General features: G+C 37.5%; 1 protein-coding gene across 1 annotated transcript in view; it reads right to left on the bottom strand.

Moving 5' to 3' along the window:
* CDH13 (cadherin 13) overlaps nt 1-20,738 on the bottom strand; it is a gene marked incomplete at both ends in the record, with an annotated part of 482,104 nt that overhangs the window by 297,871 nt on the left and 163,495 nt on the right. Inside the window, one exon of the mRNA XM_080638637.1 lies at nt 12,528-12,736. Coding sequence (XP_080494763.1) covers nt 12,528-12,736 — 209 coding nt within the window. The remainder of the gene's footprint in view (nt 1-12,527; nt 12,737-20,738) is intronic.

Raw genomic sequence — 20,738 nt, 5'->3', positions numbered from 1 at the left:
AATCTTCCCCGATTTTTACTTTTGATCTTTAAACTGAAGTTTTAACATTCCCTCCACTTACCTCTACCTTAATTCTTGATTTGAGGGTCAATATGAAGCACAACAGATTCTTCTGGCTTTAATGACCACATAAGCTTTAAAAGGATGGTTTTAGGGAGTGGGAGGTAGAGAACAAACCACAAAAGGACAACACAATATGGTGGCACAGTGAAAATAAAGTTGTCTCCAGATAAAGTCAGAAAGTTACTTAACCTGCTGTGCACAGCTACATATGCAATAAGGAGCTATAGCTTTTTTGTCAGAGATGGGAGAAATCCTCAATACAACAAGGATATGGAGGTGACTTCGACGCCTCCCATAAGAAGACAGGCTGAGAAATTTCAGCCTGGAGAAGAGAAGCTGTGTGGAGACCTCAGAGCAACCTTCCAATATCTGAAGGGGGCCTACAAAGGTGCTGGAGAGGGACTCTTCATCAGTGTGTGTAGCAATACAACAAGGGGTAATGGCTTCAAATTAAAACAGAGGCAGTTCAGGTTAGTTATAAAGAACAAGTTCTTTACTGTGAGGGTGGTGAGGCACTAGAATGGGTTGCCCAAGGAAGCAGTAAATGCTCCATCCCTGACAGTGTTCAAGGCCAGGCTAGACAAAGCCTTGGGCAACATGGTCTAGTGTGAAGTATCCCTGCTCATGGCAGAGGGGTTGGAACTACATAGTTTTAAGGTCCTTTCCAACCATAACTATTCTATGATTCTATGATTCACATGGCAATAGAACACCCAAGGCCAGGAAATGAGTAGAATTTTGTATCATATTAAGTTGATTGCACAGAAAATTGACAGTTTTTCCTTTAACCTGCTGCTGAAAAAACTCATTTCTGTTGAAAACCAAAAGCAGGGGTAAACTAACATAAATTGCTCAGTATCAAACTATAGGCATTATTGAAACAGAGTGGATAGAACAACTAGTTTTATCAATGCTAAGATTACGATTTTAATTAAAGAGCAAGATTGTGACTCTGTTGAAAAAAAGTCAAATTTTTCCTCTTTCTTAGTAAAATAACCCAATCTATATATATTCTTATACTTCTCAACATAAATCTACAATGTATGCATTGAAAAGAATATGTTTTAAAGTCTATCTTGAAAGATATTCCACATTATAATATATTAGTAATATTTTTACAGATGTTGCTGGAAATTAAATACATGTGAACAGTTCCAATGGACCTCTCAGTATGGAGGTTCAATTTTTTATATAATTAATGACAGTAAATGAATGAATCTACAACCAATGGATGTTGACTGAGCCAGTACGAAAACAAATAATGAAATGCCTATTTCCTAAATCAGGAATTCACTCTAAACCTTTTATATTTCTAGCAGGCAATTCTGTTGCAGAGGCTGGTACAAAAAATACAGAATACTAGTGTAATAATCATTTTAATCTAAGGAATGGGTTTATAGTTTGCAGCAAGAACAGCAGTACGAACAAAAGGCCTAGTCTGAATGGTCTTGTTACCAGGTGCTACCACAGGAGAGCATGATAACTGAGCCCATTTGGTCCCACATGGATTTTTGTCTACTTATACAGTCTTTCAGCAGTCATGAATTTCCTATCAAATGAGTAGACTTTTTGTTTCGTCTTCAGGGAAAAGAAAAAAAGTCACAGGTATAAGAATATTCTTCCTGCACAGAGAAGAAGCTACAGTGTAGTAATTGACAGGCAATCACGAATATTGAGTTTACTGGCATTTTTGTTAGAAAGTTCAACAATATCCAAATCAAAATAATACACCTCACAAGAGCATTCCAGTGTCCCATTTCATAGGGGCTGATATGCTGTTATAACAACTCACATCTGTGCTTTAAGAAAACCCTTTGCATTTTGACACAGCTTTTTAAACCATCAGCAATGCAGATTTCTTATTAGTATTTTTTTTCAGGAGTAGTCAAACAAGTTGGGTGATACTAATGTGCACGAATGTCAAGGCATGTATGAAGTCTTCAGAATCTCATAGGAGAGTCCAGTACTTCACAGAATTATACCCTTGAAATCCCAGTGCAAAAAATTTCTATGGCAATATCTGAAAACTAACTTTCAGTTCAGCCTTCCAGATCCCAAAAGACATTTTACTGTCACGCGTCCTCCAGGTCATTAGAGGATAGATCTTCATTCAACACAGCACAGTGCTCAATACTGTACAAAAATCCAAAGGGCAACCCCTCCCATAAACACTCAACATATTAACATGTAGTATAAGTGGGATCTAGAAGATTTTTTTAAATATTATTTTAATTTTTATAACTTCTAAATTATCATAATCTGCAAAATGTATAAATCTTCAATTGATGAATGTATCATGCCTGCTTCTTCTAGTAACTCTGAAAAGACATTGGGCATCAGGAGGATAAGAAATGCTTAACTGTGATGTTTCTTGTTAACAGAGTCCTTAAAGCCCCAGAAAATATTGACATGCATGCTTACGTGAGTAAGGTGAAGACAAAGTTCACATACACACAAAGACTTTAAATTCCCATTTGTGAATACACAGGTCATGTCACAACATGTTTGACAGAGACCATTTAAAAAATTTAAGAAACTAAAAAAAAAACCCACCTCACACAGAAAAAAACCAAAAAAAACCAAACAAAAAACCCCCCACAAACAAACAATACACACACACCCCCCCAAAACAAACACAAAAAAAACACCAACAGTTGATCCACACTGCCTTGACATTAAGCATAGAACTTGTACTTGGCCACATAGAATATTCAGCAGTTCTCCAGTGTGATTAGTACCATTATACATATAAATGTACTTAAAATAAAGTTAAATATTTAGCCCATTTCTGATTGATGATATTAAAAAGAACTGTCTTAAAGAGTAAGCTGTCTTAAAGAGACTGTCTTAAAGAGAAGATACAATCTTGTACTAAGATCACACAATTTAGACACAAGAAGGCCAATACACCAAGAGCTAGATCCAGCTCATTTTGAAAGAATTATAATCTATTCCTTATCTTAAAAAGCTACATATACTAGACCCATGATTCATTTATCACAAAGCCACAGTATAATTCTAGAGATAGAAAGTAAACTAAAGATAAAATTATTTCAAGATAATTTCCTGTTGAGTTAAAACACATGCTGAATGGTCCAACAAGTATTGAACATCACCAATCACAAGGGTGTTTGCTGACTTGCAGGTAAATAAAAGTGCATCCCTTTCAGGGTAGTTTGAACAGTTGCTGATCGAATGACTTTGTGCTGCTGGAATTTAAACAAGTTACCAGAACACTTTCTAAAAAGGATTTCAACAAATTTCTTCTTGCTTATCAGGAAACTTCTTGTTTACTGCTGTGCACCAAACAGTCATAGTGAGTTTGTTAAGAAACTAGAGGCCAAATTCAGTCTCTCCTTTCTTACTAGTACAGTTGCCTTAAACAAGAATCTATGTTTTCCATAGTAATGAAGGACAATGTGGAATTTTAGTGGTACCAAAGTTATTAGCAGCAGCCAATTACTGTACATTGCAGGAATACTTGCCAGTTCAAATTGACCTGATGCCCCTCCACTCTCTTCCTGTGTAATCACCATCCCTAGGTGCCCCCTCAGTGAGGGAAATATATAAACAATGAATAAAACTATTTTTTATAAGATGGATTAACTGCTTAATGCAAAGGTTATTCATTTTGATTTGGTGGTGAAATGAGAAGTGAGGAACTGGATGATTAATAACACTAAGATGACTATAAATGTTAGCAGAGTTGCTTATTATGGAGGTACCAAATTATATTAAGCTTTAACTTGCCAAGTTATTCTAGATATTTAAGAAATCTAACTCTAAAGTATACAAAAGATGCAAAGGACTACTCTTAAAAGCAACAGGATTGTGATGATCAACAACTAAGGAATTTTAGGTCTGGAAGGAGCCATCTGTCCTTGCAGTAGCAGAATCAATTCTTGGGGGAGGACAAATGTAGACTTTTACCCTGTGATGCTCCATTAAATGCTTAAGATGTGTGCTGAGATAAGTGTTACTGTAATAACCATAATAAATGTTCCTTCAGGTTTGTGAAAACCAGCATGGAACTATTGGGACAATCATTAGAGATGATTATTGATGTATCTGATGGAGAGAAATGACTAAACTCTTACTCAGGGAATCATCTTTTCATGTGAATAATTTCCTCTATTATGGCTCTCTCTCAAATCCAACCTGTATCTGGAAGCTGACGGAAAAGATTATACTGGAGAAAACACCATCAATATTTTGTGCCTCTGACACAAAAAAGAGCCTTGAGTTTAGTTTTGAAGACAACTTAGTTTGATCTCCTCTTGGAAATGTCTCAGTTCCTTAATAAATCTGAGGTATTTCTGGTGAAACTGGGGTAGTTGTCATATGCTGACTGCATCATTCCTGCATGTCAAATGAGAGGACAACAATGGAAGAAATGGACAGAAGTCTCACAGGTTCTTTTGGTTTCTGTGATACCTCTTGCTCATTATGGATTTGAGGACATTAATGATGTCATGGCGATTTTAATATCTTACAGAAATTGCCACGTCCTTTTTCCAAACTCCTTATTTAAAAATTACTCTATTACTATCCTGAAGTGAAAAAAGTGTTATGAAATAAGTATCAACAATTAAGATATCTATGCAAATACCTTTTCATACAGATGTATGTATATAGACATGCACACGCATATTCTTTCTCTGTGTACTTAATAGTTACACTTTAAGGATGTTACAGGATGAAAGCTGCATTATAAATGAAAGATATTACATATCCTAAGAGACATCTACTTATCCTTTATGATCTTGCTTAATGTTCTACTAAATCATGCTTAGTCTGTTGCTTTCCCACTTATATGCTCATTTACTACAATGAATTTTAAATTTAAACCTTTTCCAAATGGTTCTTTTAAATGTTCCCCATACCTCTGGCACAAATTTCCACAGAACTCCAGCAGTCTATGGAAATTAGCACATAGGATTGGCATAGTTTTGTCTATATCAGAATGCTTTCATGCTGGACTCAAAATAATAACTTGAAAAAGGATTATATGTCAATACATGATGATCCATCACTCATCCACAAAATCTAGTAGATATTTTTTTAATAAATAACGGAGAGTTAGCATCCTTAGATCATAAAAAGAAGCTAATTCAATTCAAAATGTCTTCACACAACTTGTCTACCATTCAAACTCTCATAAAAGTATTTTAGGGCCAAAAGGTAAATCGGTATTTTCTTGGCACACTGTCCAGGGTGAATTTTAGTTCAAATAAAAGACTTCAGCAATCTCTGAATAATATGTCTCACTGAATTTATGGAAGCTTTGCCATTAAGTCTTATGGATGAAAGTTAAGAGTTAAGTGCAATTTAAAAGAAAATATGATAAAATTGGTTGCATTCCAGAACCACATTTAGTTCTGAGCTTCCACAAAAGCTTTAAGTTTATACAAGAAAGCCATCAAGCAACAGTGAAACTAACTGAGAAGTCTAAATGCAGCTCAGGGCTGAAAGAAATTATGGCTTTAGACTTTTTTAATAAAATTAATTAATTTAGAATATTTTTGCCTAACATCTTTCATTATTCTGTTAATAATTTGGAATAATTAACAAGTTTTCATGTGTTTCAAAAAATCATTTCATTTTACCTTTGAATTACTGTAAGACGTTTTACAATTGTCATAGCTCTGCTTGCTACTGAAAAGCACAAAGTCCCTTTTCGTGGATAAACACTTCCCTAGTTCACATAAAATCTGAATGTATATTACTCATGGAGAAAAGCACTGAACATTCACAGAAGCTAACACTTTCTTGTTTCACAGTCAATTATTCATGTTTCCAGTCTATAAGACCATTTTTCTCTCCTTAAATATCCAAGTACTTCTCATTTACATGCTGAAGTTGCATACTGAGAGAAACAGAAGGAAAGCTAACCCACACATTTGATCTAGGCATTTATACTTACAGTGAATAAACTTACAAGGCACACTTTGCCCACAAAAAGGAACATTAAATTAATGAAAACTACCAGTGGCCCATGTTCTTTATAGTATTTACTCTGGTATTTAACACAATTATGTAACTGTTGCTATGGCAACTGCCACATCTCTTGGCACCATAATAATTCTCAGACAAATGGATCTTTGTCAGAGCAAACTCCAAAGCCAGTGTATATGAAACCTGCATTTCTTTGGTAGTGGGAATCTGCTGAGTTGGAAGAATAAATTCAGCCCAGACCTAAGGGAAAGCACAAGACTGTCAATAGAGGTGAAGCTTTGCTTCAGAGCTGAGTGAAAGGTGGGGAGAAGGGCTATATATGAAAAATCACAAGCACTGCGCCCTGCCATGGGACTCGTGGTCACTCAGAAACAGCCCAGAAAGAAGTACAGGAGTCATGTCTGTAAAGCAGTGTCAGACAAAACTCCTGTCTCAATGGCTTAATCCAAAATCTGCTGTAATCTGATTATTTCAGCAGGTTCTGGATCAGGCTGAAGGATAAAAAGGGAAAGTAGGCGACCAGAATTTGTGTGAAAATAGCTTATTTCAGGGGTTGAGGAGATTTCTTACATAAAAGGAGCTCTTTGTTTTTTCCTCAACAGCAAGTGGTCTGCACAGAGGATTTTCATAAAAATATAGCCAAACAGATAGCTAAATGATACTATAAAGAATGACCCCTTGATGAGAACAAGCTCTTGTTTTCATTGCCATTAATTAAGATATATTCTGTGAAAGTAGCATTGCAGACTTTAAAAAAAAAAAAATTAAAAATTTCAACCTTTCACTGGTGATTAAAGCAGCAAAATGTCATTTACCACAATACCATCAACACACAGGTATTGCATTCTAAAATTACTTCTACGTCAGATTTTTATGCATTAATTCCTAGTCAGTAGACATTTACAGTGTGAAAATGAACAAAAATAAAAGTAATGACAAGTTAATCTTTTAACGGCTAGTAGAACATATTAAACTTTCTTCCAAAAGGAATGCAAAAGTGAGAAAATGAATTTTTTTTTCTTTCCTCTTTAAGAAAAGCTATCTTTATATGGCTGAAGGACACCTTCATATCTTAAGACAAAATATTGCCACAGCTTTTCTGAAATGGTATTCTAGATACTGTTTTGATCAGTATAATGACTTATAAATATATCATAGATATTGATGTACCCCTGTGACTTACTCTATTTTGTGCCTTAAAATTAAATGCAAAACATGGGGTTTTATTTATGCAGCGCATCACTTTTTGCAGCAACTGCTATATGCAAAATCTAATAACATGGAACTCTTCGAGCCTGTTTGTCAATATCTCATATGAGAGTCTGTCTTCTGCAAAATGACTTTTGCAGAGTCATTTTCAGCCTATTTGGAGCACTATTCTAAACTGAAAAAATGCTAATATACATTAATGGGAACGATTGCTTGCTATATCAGAAAGGCTGATTCTTGATCTTATTCTCCAGATAAATTATTGAACTGCCAGATGACTAAACTCAACTATTCACTTCCTTGCATGAATATTTTTCTGTGAGAGAATCCTGATTTGTAATAAGATTATTGATCCTTTATCATCTGTTTTAAGGCAGAAAACCATACATGTAGGATTTAAGGCTCTAGGCACTTTTTATCTCATATCAATAAAATTTGCAATCTGTATCCTGCAGGGATAAAGCAGAGAGTAAGATACAAATAAGAAACGCTAAGGTTTAAATCCAAGGAGCTTACTTTCATTATTTCTGTTTGATACTTTCGGAAGGAAGCACAGGCATAAAGCAACTTGCACAAACATACACATCCAGGCAGTGACTTAGTAGGAAACAAAATTCAGGTCATCAAGGCATCTGTGGAATTTTTCAGCCAGGCTGCCTCTCAGGTCCTCAGTATAATAATAATAAACATAGCAGGGTACTGATGTTGGGAAAAGCAATGGTTTGACAAAGGGAAATGTCGAAGCTGTATATCTGACTAACCTCTAGCCATTACAAAGTGGACTGGACAGAGTAGTAGGACTAGAGGAACTTCATTTTCTTCAATCTGAGCTACTGCTGAAGATGGTTTTAAACTTTGTCTACAACATGCTGTCTCTGGGCGTGTTCCTCCCTCTTATCTCTTCTTTTCTTTCTCCTTTTTCCATCTAGCGCCTGAAAAGTGTCCTGAGGGTTTGACAGTTTCTATTTAATCATTTCATCCTGCTGTATGGAAGACTGCTGAGCACCATACAGAGAAGTTACTACCAGACTAGAATTTCTGAGTACCTTCATGCCCTCTTACTGCTTTGGTGCCAGACTCTTGATATCTCATGCCCCTTCCTTCCCCGTGTCTGTGATGCTGTAACAAATAAAAGCCCAAAATAGCTTCCTTTGATGGGAAGGGGGGCAAGCTGCATTTTGCCAACACACACACAAAAAAAAACCTGAGAAATATTGTTTCCCAAGGTTTTCTTTTAGCTCCCATTGTACTAACGGTATATTCATTAAAACCAGCACTGGATTACAGAGGGGGAGGAGAAATAGTGGGCAGCATTTTATTTAGCCTTGGAGGATTCCCAGCTCAATTCCCATCTTGCTGCCTTTTGTAACTCACAATCTGTTATGAGACTTTACAAAAAAATTGGCTGTGCTTTGTCTTCCACAAAACGAGACAACTGAAATAAATACACGAATGTCTGGTCAAATTATCAGACCTGACGAAATTTCCAGCTTTTGGTTGTCCTACTATTTCCACAAGACAAAGCAGGGATCAAGCATTGGGTAAGACATAAGATTAAAAAAAAAAGTAATAACTGTCACTTATCAGCTCAGCTTGTTCCCAACTAAGGTTTGTAAGTGATTCATTTTTCCATTTGTGATCTGAACCTTAGCAATTGTATGAATTATTCCAAATGAACCCAAAGTTCATTTTAGGATCATGGGTGAATCAAAATGTTTCCATGCCTATTTTTAATATCGCTAAGCATTCAATTCCTGACTGTGTGAAAGAGTATTAAGCAAATACTGGGCAAAGCAGAGCCGGACCACAGATGTGCATGTCTCACCAGCGCTACCCCACGGTGAATGCAAGTGAACTTCATTTCCTGTATTGAGCACTTTGATTGCCTGAGGGTACAAGCATATACACACATAGCTATTACAAAGATAACACTGTAATGTTACACCTTACACAGGCCCATGGCAAATCTGAGCACTCATATTCTACACGTCTGTCAAAAATCACAGCAGTTTTTATATGCAGACTTCCCTTTGTCAAGATGGACAGAAAGCTATATATCTAGCCAAAACCATAGGAGGAAAGGAGCATTAAAAACAGGTTGTAGAAAGCAATCTAACTGTAATCTGATTGTACAGATTTTTGTTCTCAATAGCATGTATGCTTATCTGTAGGTAGAGATATTCATGGGGTTTAGGGTATTTTGCATAAACATCCAGACTTCTGCAAAAGCAGCAGTGCTGCATTTGCTTTTCCATCATTTGACCCTTCAAAAGATTCTGTGATCAAAGAGCAAGAGCCAAGTTGGCTGTTGATGTTGAGGAACCATCTATCCTCTCATATTGTAGTCATGGCCACCCTTCAACAGACAGCTGCAGGCTCTGCAGATCTAATACGCTTCTGGCACAAGAGTAAGACAACATGCCCTTCAGACTCAATAAGCAACGTTAAAGCAGTGAGTGGTATTCTAACAGCCCTTGATTATGCTATGGCCATGAAGTTAACCATGTAGGGCTGATCAGTGAGGCCAGCTTATCTTCAGCAGGAAAGAACCACCCCCCTCCATCACTAGAATACCAAAAGCTTTTCTGCATGCTCCAGACTGGACCTCTAAATATTTTCCATATTCATCTAAAGTATGGTTGGTAGCAATCAATGAGTTTTAAGAATTATGCTATATCTTCCTAGGCTCAGACTGCCAGTCAGCACATTAGAGATCATTGTTGAAAGTCATTTCCAAACATGTTGGGAATCTGAAATTAGAAACATTAACAATGGGATTTCACAGATGTAGGATACATGCTTTCAGAAAAGAAATGGCACTTCCTGGCAGTGGGGAAATACTTAAGAACTACTTATCCCCTAATTAAATAAGGTACTGTATTCTAAGTACTGATGTTAAGCAGTGTTCTAACATGTGCTCATCTTAACCCTACAGAATTATGCTGAATTACTAAGGCTCCTGAATTACAAAGGCTCCATCTGAGCATTTCTTAGCCAAGACTACTTGCATAAACAGATGGAGCAGTTCTGCTGTTTCCATGATGACACATTTTGATTGCAAAAGTACAGGATTAAGTTCAAATTTATCATAAAATCACTTTAGATTGGGCTCTGTATTTTTTATATCCTTCTCAAGTGTGACAAACAGAGACAAGACTGTCTGTTGTGTTCAAAATAGGCAAACAATAGCTGAAATGGCTGTTAAAAAAAATATTGATTTAACAGCAACAGAGTACTGCCTGAGGCCAGCCTAGGACAGTCAGCCTCAAAGATCTTTATATTCCCCTGAATAAGGGGATGATCCTCACTAGAAGGATTTCCCGGGGTACATTAATGCATCAGGTAACTCCCAATGGCACTGCAGGCACCAAGGATCACCACACTAAAAAGGGTAACCTTCTAGTCATGAGCTGAATATCAAAATCCATAAAGAAGTGATGAATGCAGGTAGAGATGACACTGTGATGTTGCTTTGAGGAGTCACCTATAAAGAAAGCCTGGCAAGTGGCAGAATATGTCAGATTTAGACTGGTTTTCTCTGAAGCAACACAAAGTGACTGGAACAGAATCTGGGAGTGGTGCCAAATTAGACTTGGCTTTTGAATATAGTCTGGTGATAGATTTCAACACTAGGCATTAATTAATATTGCTGGAACGTTTTGAGGGGAGACTACTAGAACCCAAATAAGACATAAAGGGAAAAGGTCACTGGCAAAGCTATGTCATAGTCTATGTAAATACACACTTCTTAATTCCCCTAGATTGTAACTTCCATGGAATAGCTCCTCTCAAAGACACTGAAGGGCTGCTTCTCTACTAAAACCAAAATAAAACTTCAGAATATGATTCTCAGGGAGTCAGATCTTCACACATAAAATGATTCCCTGAAGTTTAACTCCAGACTTCCTGTCAGAATGTCTCAAACTCCTCTGTGGTTTCACTAGCTTCTAACTGGGGAATGAGAAACTCCATTTTGAAATTGCTCCTAAGATTTCAAAAGCTGGAGTGGAAACAAAATCATTTGAATGTTCTTGTGAATGCACCAGAAGGAGCACGGCTTCTAGTTTGAGACACACGACAGACAAGTGCCCAGCTCCTGCAAGTGTAGCTTTCCTACCCTGAAACTGGCAGTGGATGGACCTAAATCCACAGCTCAAGTATGACTGTTAAAATTTAACTTTGTGAAGAAACAGCATATTTAAATACAATTAAATTCCATTTTAAGTGTTCTGATCAGCTGTCTGCAGTTATGCATTCTGGTACTTTCTCTCCTGCTGGCAATCTGTATTCACATCATGTGCTGCTCAAAGTGCAGATCAAAACCTTTCCACAGTCATGGACTTTCAGAAGGTTGTTCAACCTTTCCCCTAAAGGTAACTTTTCCGGTTTTTTTAGTGGAACACGGAAGTTATACTAAGCTACTGATGGAAATACAATGACAATGCTGGTAGTTAAAAGTTTAAATACCCAACTAAGACAATAGATCAGTCATTTTTATCATGGCATCTTTATAATTCCTTGAAATTGTAGATTTGTAAAGGTACCAGGCTTAATCGTCCAATAAGCCACTGCATTGCCTGCCTGTCTCCTAAACACCATGACACAGAAGCAGAGGCTATTTTATGTTTCTTTTCCTTACTTTCATGGATGTGAAGTAAACAATCAATTTGTGAAGCACTTCTCCCCTTAGTCTGAGATTAGTATTACACTGAAATTCAGAAGTGGAAACAAAAGGACACATCATTCAGTGGACAGAATGGAACAAAAATCACTAGCCCATAGAGGCAGGCTGCAAGTCATGTGCTGCTATTTGTGGGCAGACGTTAATGTATTTTAACACAAGGCAATGCGAAGTAAGCAGACCTATACAAAAACTTAAATTCCACAGCACAGAATTCATTTCCATGTACTTAAGACTTGGAATGAACGTGAAGGTTCTGTAAATTCTAAATTGTACATTTAGACTATGATTTTCTTTTTCAGTTATGGCCAAACTGTGGTCATCTGGCTTAATATACACCAGAAGAAACAGTCAGTTTTGGAGTTCTTTGCATTGAATCATTTCTTTATGAATGTTTAGCATTTATGCCTGCAGATGTAATACATTTTTCAAAACCTGGAAAACCTGTATTTTAAATTAAATTAAGTACTAAAACCTTACAGCAATATCTGGATTGAAGACTGATTTTGATACCTGCTAACAGATTAAAACCACTTACAGTCCTAGATAGCACATGTAAATACCTAACAGCATAACGCATCTCCTGGTACTTTCTTCTAATCTTTTGTGTATATCTTACCTTTAATGCACCATGTTTTTCCTTTTCTTCAACAATCAAAATTTCTGCCAGATCCTCAGCATGCTCAGACTGTGCATGGACAAACAAGGTTCTGCCAGCTTCTGACATATTCTTTAGTGCAACTAAAGTTCCATCGCGTTCCACCTTAAAATCTGGGTTAGAAACTTCAAAGGTCAGTTTATTATTCCCCTTGCAGTCATCAAATTTCACTGGGGAAAAAAGAAAAAATAAACAAACAATTATAAGTATCAACTTTGGAACACAGACTTCAAACATCTTACATCATTGGCTTATCTACAGATCTCAGGAAGAAATGTACTGCAATCTATGAGGAAAAACTTTCAAAGAAGCTTTATATTTGTGTGACTATAATTCATAGACAAATTATATGAATATTCATTTTCAGAAGGATAAAGATATTTTGGTTATCCTAACTGGGGAGGTAGGAGATAGAACATTTTGGACATGAACACTTTGCAATCACTTAACAAAAAATGCATGAAATGCACACCTACTTCTAAAAAATGGGCAGCAAAAGTAGGAACCTTGTTGTCACACTCATTGTAACCAAGGATCTCCAAAGGCTTTTCTCTTGGGCAAGTGGTTTCAGATATCCAGTAAAACTTTAAGCTGGTTGTTTACAGAATATTCAACCTCAGCCTACAGTAAATGTGTTGTGTAACAGAAACCCCAACCTGTAACATTTCTTACTACGTACCAGGATGGTGACAGAGTGCCTGGGCTGCACTATCAGTGTAGCTAAGGATTATGAGAACTTTTAATCAAACATTAGCTGTCAATAATCTTGTTTCACTTTACATGGAAGATCTTAAATATTTTGGAAAGCTGGCATAGAGAGCAAAACATCTTTAAAGTACAGAGGTTTGAGACTGTCTCAAGTTCCTCTCTGAGTCCGGTAGATTCACTTTGCACAAAACACCGGAGAAAACATTACTCATGTAACTACCAGCTATATTGTTAAGGTCTTCACCACAGACTTGTAATTGCTAAGTGTATTTCTCAGGTTTTGACACGTGTGAACAATATATTTGCATGAGAAGGATCTTTTTGCAGACAATCTGTTCTGTATTCTCTACCTGCTCCTTGAGTTACTGCTGTTGTAGATTTTTCACTTACCTGTATGCTCTTGGTATTTTGATTTTACATTTCATTTCTACTGGATCTTTAATAACAGCATTACAATTTCAGAAGTTAACACAGACACAGATACAGACTACAGAAGATCAAAGACAGTGGAGTTTTACTGAGAATAAAGCACTTTGTGTAATTGTTTCAATTCACAGTATAGACTTCTTGTATTGGGTCATTGTCTTTAAATGAAAAACATGATCCCAGATTTTCTTACAGCCTGCCCAATACCCAAGATTTTCTTGGCTATGCAAACTCTATAACCACTCTTAGTGAACAGACAGAATCTCACAGTGGATGACTACGCAACACTCCAGGAAAGTTACACAGAAATCCTCTTTATGAGATTTTGCATATTTCCAGACATACCAAAGTGAGGACAGGGTTGCCAGGGGATCTCTTGGAGATCCTTCCTCTCTGCATATTCACTGGGACTGAATCCCAAAGTAGAACCAACACAGTGAAAAAGAACTGTTCCTGGTTCCAGAATGTGAATACAACTTCACACCTTCTCTCCCTCCTGCTTTTCCCCAGGGGAGCTTCACTCCTTCACTCCCAACTCCTCTGCCTTCTCTCCCAGAGCAGCACAGGGGGATGGAGAGCAAGGGGTTACAGGCAGCAACTAAGGGCTCCTCTCTGCAGCTCCTTCCTCCTCCTCAGACTTTTCCTCTGCTCCAGCTTGAATCTCCCCTCTGCAGGCTGCAGGTTCCTTCAGGACATACCCACCTGCTCCAGTGCGGGGTCCTCTGCAGAATCCCGCTCCAGCGCATGCAGCCCTTCTTCCAGTTCTTCCCTTTCCTCATCCTCCTCTTCCCCTGGGGCTCACACGCTCTCACACCCTCTCTCCCCTCACCCCAAGCAGCATTTTGCCCCTTCCCCAGAGGCACCACCATCCCTGTTGACAGGCTCAGTGATGCCCTGTGTCAGGGCAACCCCGGAACCAGCCCTATGCCCTCACAGAGAACCCGCAGGTGTCACCCAGCAACAGCACACTGACCATCAACAACAGCTCTAGAGCCTGAGGTGGGATTGTAAAAACCAAAGTTGTGACCCTGTTAATTTGTGACTTTTTGTGGCTATCCTCAAGAGTCCAAAATCTATAATCACCACATAAAAATTACCCTGGCACCTGTAGGATCAAGTTTTAGCTTTGCTTACATCTTTTAACTAAAAGCTGCTCCTATTTTCTCTGCTTTACTTGAGGGCAAAAAGAGCTGTCCTTGGATTCACAATGGGATAACTAACCCACATTTCATCAGCTGATTTGCCATTTCATTGAATTTTGCTGAAAGCAAGTGAGATTATAAATAAAAAAGACACAAAAGATCTTTTCCCTCAGGTACTCCAATCCCTTCAGATAAATCTATCTCAGTCTGTCATGTTGCAGACCCCTGCTTGCAAAGTCTTATACTGCAGTGGAAGCAAGGGGGAAGACACAGAATGTGGGACCAGCAGCAGTTCGGATCAACCTCACACTGCCCAGGCTGTGCTGGCATCCATGCTGCTCTCCGAGGCTGCGAATCGCTTGCCAAAAGAGTCTTGTGCTCATGGTAGGAATTTGATGGAAAGCTCTCTGTTAGCAAGGCCTCCCCAGTGCAAAACAGCCCGTCACAATTTATGTTGTCGATATGACAGGCATTTTAACAGATTTACTGTAATCTCCTAAAGCTATCAACCCACCAAAAAGACAAAACTTTCCAGTCACCACAAACGTGGGAAGTTGAAATTCTCTTTACTGATCACTGTGTAGTTTGCAGCCTTGATGAATTAGGAGTAGATTCTCTTTTAGCCTGTTCTTTTCCTCCCTTAATAAAATCGAAACAATGAAACAGGCTCTTTGGTAGGTACCTTGTTATAATTAATAAATATATGCTTCTCAGAAGCTGCTGCTGATCTGCTGTCTATTAATAGCTTAGAACTGGAAAAAATTGGCACCACTCTGAGAAATTAATTATGTCAAGAGTAAAATAATAATAAAAAAAAGAGCCTAATAAAACTACGATAAAGTAATCATCTAAACCCAAATGTCATGTTTCAGGGCGATAGCATCACCCAGCCAAATACTACAGGTCACATTCAAAAAGGGGCAACACTGTATTGTGATTCAGAAAGTGGGGAGAAACTGGCTGGGAGTATACTTCTCCCACCTTGCTGCTCGGCATTCACAAACCTTGAGATTCCTGCATTGCTGCCATCTGCATACACTGCAGAAAATCAAAGACCACATGCAGACTTGACACATGGAAACAGAAGTACTTGGATCTATATTCTGCATTCCCTTAGAGTTATAAATTTGACACTTGTAGACCTTTTATATTTTGCTCATCTGTTGACCTTGCTTTATGAAACCCTGCAACTTTCTCCAACAAAAACAGAAGCAAAGTTGTTTGAAAGTAAGAAACTGTTTTTCCTACCATATATCTCATACAAAAGCACTGATGCTTTCAATTCCCAATTCTACCACAGAAACAAAAGTATTTGATGAGGTTAAGAGCAAGGAGAGAGAAAGAAAATGAAAAGGCTCTGAGATGTACTGATATGTAGGAGAGAAATTAGAAATGGGTAGAAGACGAAGTGATCATAAGAATGGAGAACTTTGAAGACTATTCTGACCAAGGGCCAGATGTGAAATTGAAGCCAGTTGTTAAACTAGTTGAAGAGAACTGTAACCTTAGATAAAATCCCTATTCTTAAGTTAGGGGTAAATGTGAAATCAGAATGATGATGTCTCCTGGACTAGGATAACCAGGGAACATCTTATGAGACTGTGCTGCGTTCCCAGTCATTTTCGTGATGCCACTCACTGGGAATCATTTGTTTGCTTAAATTCATGTAGATTCTGGAGAAAAGCCAATGCAATACCCAAAGTTGTCAGCACTTGAGCTGCCTGTATCTGGCCCCAGTAGGAGCTTCATAGCCTAAGAAGCCAGCCCTGGCATTGACCACAATTTCCTGCCCTGACAGGCACTGAGGAGAGATCTTAGAAGTTTCAACTTCATCAGTTTACTCAGATTTTTCACCTGTATCACTACAGCTATCCCTTAAGCAAAGCTACACATTGCTGATGCTCCAAAAAAGCATAGTCTGTTAAATATGAGCAAACATGAATTTTAGTTCTTATTCTCCGGTGAAGAAAACTTGTTTTGCACACAAAGCCTGTGTACAAATCTTAAGGTTAAAATTATAAAAAGTGATTAATTAATCACTTCTTGTGTCCTCCAAGTACTAACCAGTATAATAAGAGACCATGGAGGGTTTTGCAGATCTCAAAAGAAGGGAATCTCAAACAGATATTGAAGAAAGCCTTTCAGCTAACTATTAAAAGAGGATGCTGAGGTCATGCTGAATACCTACCATTGTAGGGATTTTAACACAAGGTTAATCAAATACCAGCTTAATCCAATATCACCCAAGACCAATCTGGTGTGCCTGCTACAAACCAAAAGGATGGACTAAGCAATATGTTAAAGTCTTTTCCACACGTGGAAATTGTAGATTCAATTAATCCCCTGGTGTTTCGGTTCTACATCAGGCCTATGTATGTGCAATTCATTCAAGAAAATTAAAACTACAAAAATGAAGTGAACTAACCAATGTGTCTTACTACACAGCTTATTCATCTGGAGAAGTCCTGACACTGAACTCTCTCCTAAAGCTGAAGGAAATTTGGGCATGGGACTTGGAACTTCTGAGTATAAGATGAACAATCACATGCAGAAAAACCCAGTTCAGAATGTTGCACTGAAAAGCTATCTAAATGATCAAAAGGGCTAGGTTTCAAGAAGAAGGCTTGGATGTCTGTTTTCAGAAATAAAACATGCCGTTACAAGGAATTCTTTCAATCAAATCCTTTCAAATTAGTATTTAAACAATCTTCAGATACCAAAGAAGTAAATGCAGTTACTAAAATCTATGTCAGTTGGATGGTTAACATATGCTCTAAGGAGTCTGCCATGGAGAGAAGAGACCAAACCATCTGGCAGTCTGCCTAAATCGAAAAAGTAGTCTCCCAATATATAACACTTTGCTGCTTGGCAACCATGATGGCATATGATCCTCATGATGTACAATAATGTTCATGATGTTCATGCATTTGTCACAGAGATGACATGTGAGGAAGCCATGAGCTGGATAACTGACGTTACTCATACTACCCAGCAGCATTATTAACAGACTGGACAAATGGCAGCCTGATGAGAGTGGACACTAAAACCTCCCACATCCTTCTGCACACTCTTTTTGTGTTAGAGCTTAAGGAGTTTAACTGGACTGTAAGCTCTTTAGAGCAAAGACCACTTGTTCACTCTGAGTCTGATTTTGCAGCAAAACAATTCATGTTTGGTGATCAAGGTGCTACAGAAGTAAAACACAAGAAGCAAAAGGTTAATAATAGTAACTGTTCAGCTATAGTCCTAAAGTTTTCATAATGCTACACCAGGCAGGACTAGTGATTGTGTCCCATTGTCAAGAACTCAATGGGCAATTAATACGATGTAATATTTATTTACATGAAGGCAGAGTTTCTCATTTATTGCTGTATATATGACTCTTTTGATGTTCCTAGTTATGTTCCAGCTGCCAGATGAACATCTTTATTGTGCCTAATATGCCACATGGTATGAAACAGGCTCCAAAACTCCATACAAGCAAAATGAAAATACTGCCAAGCATCTCCCAGTGAAAAAAACCGTGCATATCACTCATCACCCTCTGTTCATTTCTCAGCCTCTTGTGTTAGACATTTCCTCCTTTCTGTAACAAAACTTATTTGCATGTGAATTGCACAGAATATTTTGGTCCACCAAGCAATATTCAGCATTAGGAATCTCAAGGCTTTAATCACTGAATTCAAGACTTTAATCACGGACTTCAAGCTTATTATCAAAGGACCTGTTAGAAAAAGGGTTCTTGTATAAGATCCCAAGAATCCATTACTGTTATGAAGGGAAACTGAATTTGTAGTTGGAAATATTACCCCCTGCACATCTCAGCAAGAAATTTTTAGTTCATGAGATTCATCATTTCAGTATATCCCATTCTCACAGTTATGATGTACCACATATGTGAGGTTTCTCCTGTGATATTTATGATAATGAACTACAGATGTTTTAAAGAAAACCATTTTAAAACATCAAAAGTTTAGCAGTTGGATTTCTTGCAAACCATACAAAAGAAAACAACCTGAAATAATTTCTTATAGTCAAAGGCATGTATTAAGCTGATGTATTTCTCTTCCAAAGTAATATTTTCCCCAAGTTTAATTCTCAGAAGTTTAATTTGTTTTGAACAGAAAGACAGCATCTATAATTTTCTGTCTGACGAAATCTCTACAGAGGCATTCTGAATCATTAAATATACATATTTACCTATAAGCACAAAAAAGAACCCCTTACACTGTATGTTTCTATGTACAGGTATTTGTATTTTTATGATAGCTAGCAACAAAATGGCTCCTCAGTGAGGAAATATCACATTTGAAAACACACACACGGAGGCTTAATTTCTCTATCAATGAAGGTTAGCATACTTCTTGTAAATACAACTTAGCCTTGTTCAAATCAGCAGGAAGTACTGCAGCAAGAAAATATTATCTTGTATATTTTTTCTTATCTTTTTTAACAAATACCTTTAGATCATATTAAAATCACAAGTCAGAAGCTATAGCTGTGAGAAATTTAGAGATGCAAAAGCACATTACAGCTGCACAAAGGCAACTTAACTTTCCAGCCCAGCAGGGATCCCTCAGCTCTGTTAGAAAGTCCTCTTTGCTCAATGATACTACCAATATTGGTAAGTTAGAAATTGGCAAAGCTTAGCTTCATTAACTACAAAGAGATAAAAATGATGGTTGAAGCAATCATAAATGCTTCTGAGTACTGTTGTACATAAAAATTCGTAAGTACCATTGACCTAGCAAAGCTCTTGTTAGCCATAAACGTTGAAGCTGACTGAAAACAGCAGGCAAGTAGCTAAGGGGATAGTAACAGGCCACCACATGACGGCATTCATCGCACTGCTGAATGCCTGACACTAGTACAGGGTGTCACACATCAGCCCAACACAAACTAATAGAAATGCAAAGTGTTATGAGTCTTCAAGAGATGAATTATGTCCCCCATGACACTTTTGGAGGCAGACTAAAGTCTAGACAAGACACTGTCAGCAGTTAAGTCAGACAGGTTGTTCCTTGTGATGCAAGGTTATCATTTTTTCATAACAGTGCTCTAGAAATAATGGATTTGTGGTTTTGTAAAGCTACAATTCATGACTAAAATATTGTTTTACACATACACATACAAACAAACCTTATTGAACATTTAAGAAAATTACAAAATTAATTTCATTAAAATAGTTTTTGAAGGTTTATAAATAACTCAATGCTAAACTCCAGCTAGCCAGCAGAATGTCTACAGAATTATTTAAGAAAAAAATCACAGTAAACAATAGTAGTTTATTATCTCCCACTGCAAGTTTATGATTCCCTTGTATCTATATAAATTCTTCACGTGCCCCTGAAATAAATTATAATGACATATTTAGCATCCAGATAATCAAAAACTGAGAAAACATGAGCAAAGGTACAATGTTCGTCAAACTATAACAAGGATTGCCTAATACAAATACACATTTATATTAGACTTCTTTGGAAGAACAAGTACTAAGCAACAGATTTTATCTTCGCACACACTTCTAACGTGTACAAAACCAACCTGATTAGCTAAACTGGCAAACTTCCCCTTGCAACTTGTGTATGATGACCAGATTTGTGCACAGCCTCAATCAAATGCAAGAATTAGGCCAGCAGTTCACCCAGCAGGCACTAGGGTGTGCATATCTGCCACTCAGAGAATATGTTTTCCACAGTACAAATAATACCTATTAATAGTCACAGGGTTTTTTGGTGCTGTTAAAACACATAGCAAGAATGGATCACAGATGGGAGATAAGCTTCCCATAGATCAAGAAAGGGATTTCACTGAGAAACCAGCTGCCGCTAGTAAAAGGTATGGTATTTTCACTGGAAGAATCTCACCTCTCCTGCGTTACCTGGCTATTACTGAT

Source organism: Psittacula echo (assembly GCF_963264785.1).
Source record: "Psittacula echo genome assembly, chromosome: Z".
In the NCBI taxonomy this organism is placed as follows: domain Eukaryota; kingdom Metazoa; phylum Chordata; class Aves; order Psittaciformes; family Psittacidae; genus Psittacula; species Psittacula echo.
This window is presented reverse-complemented; position numbering and strand designations above follow the sequence as displayed.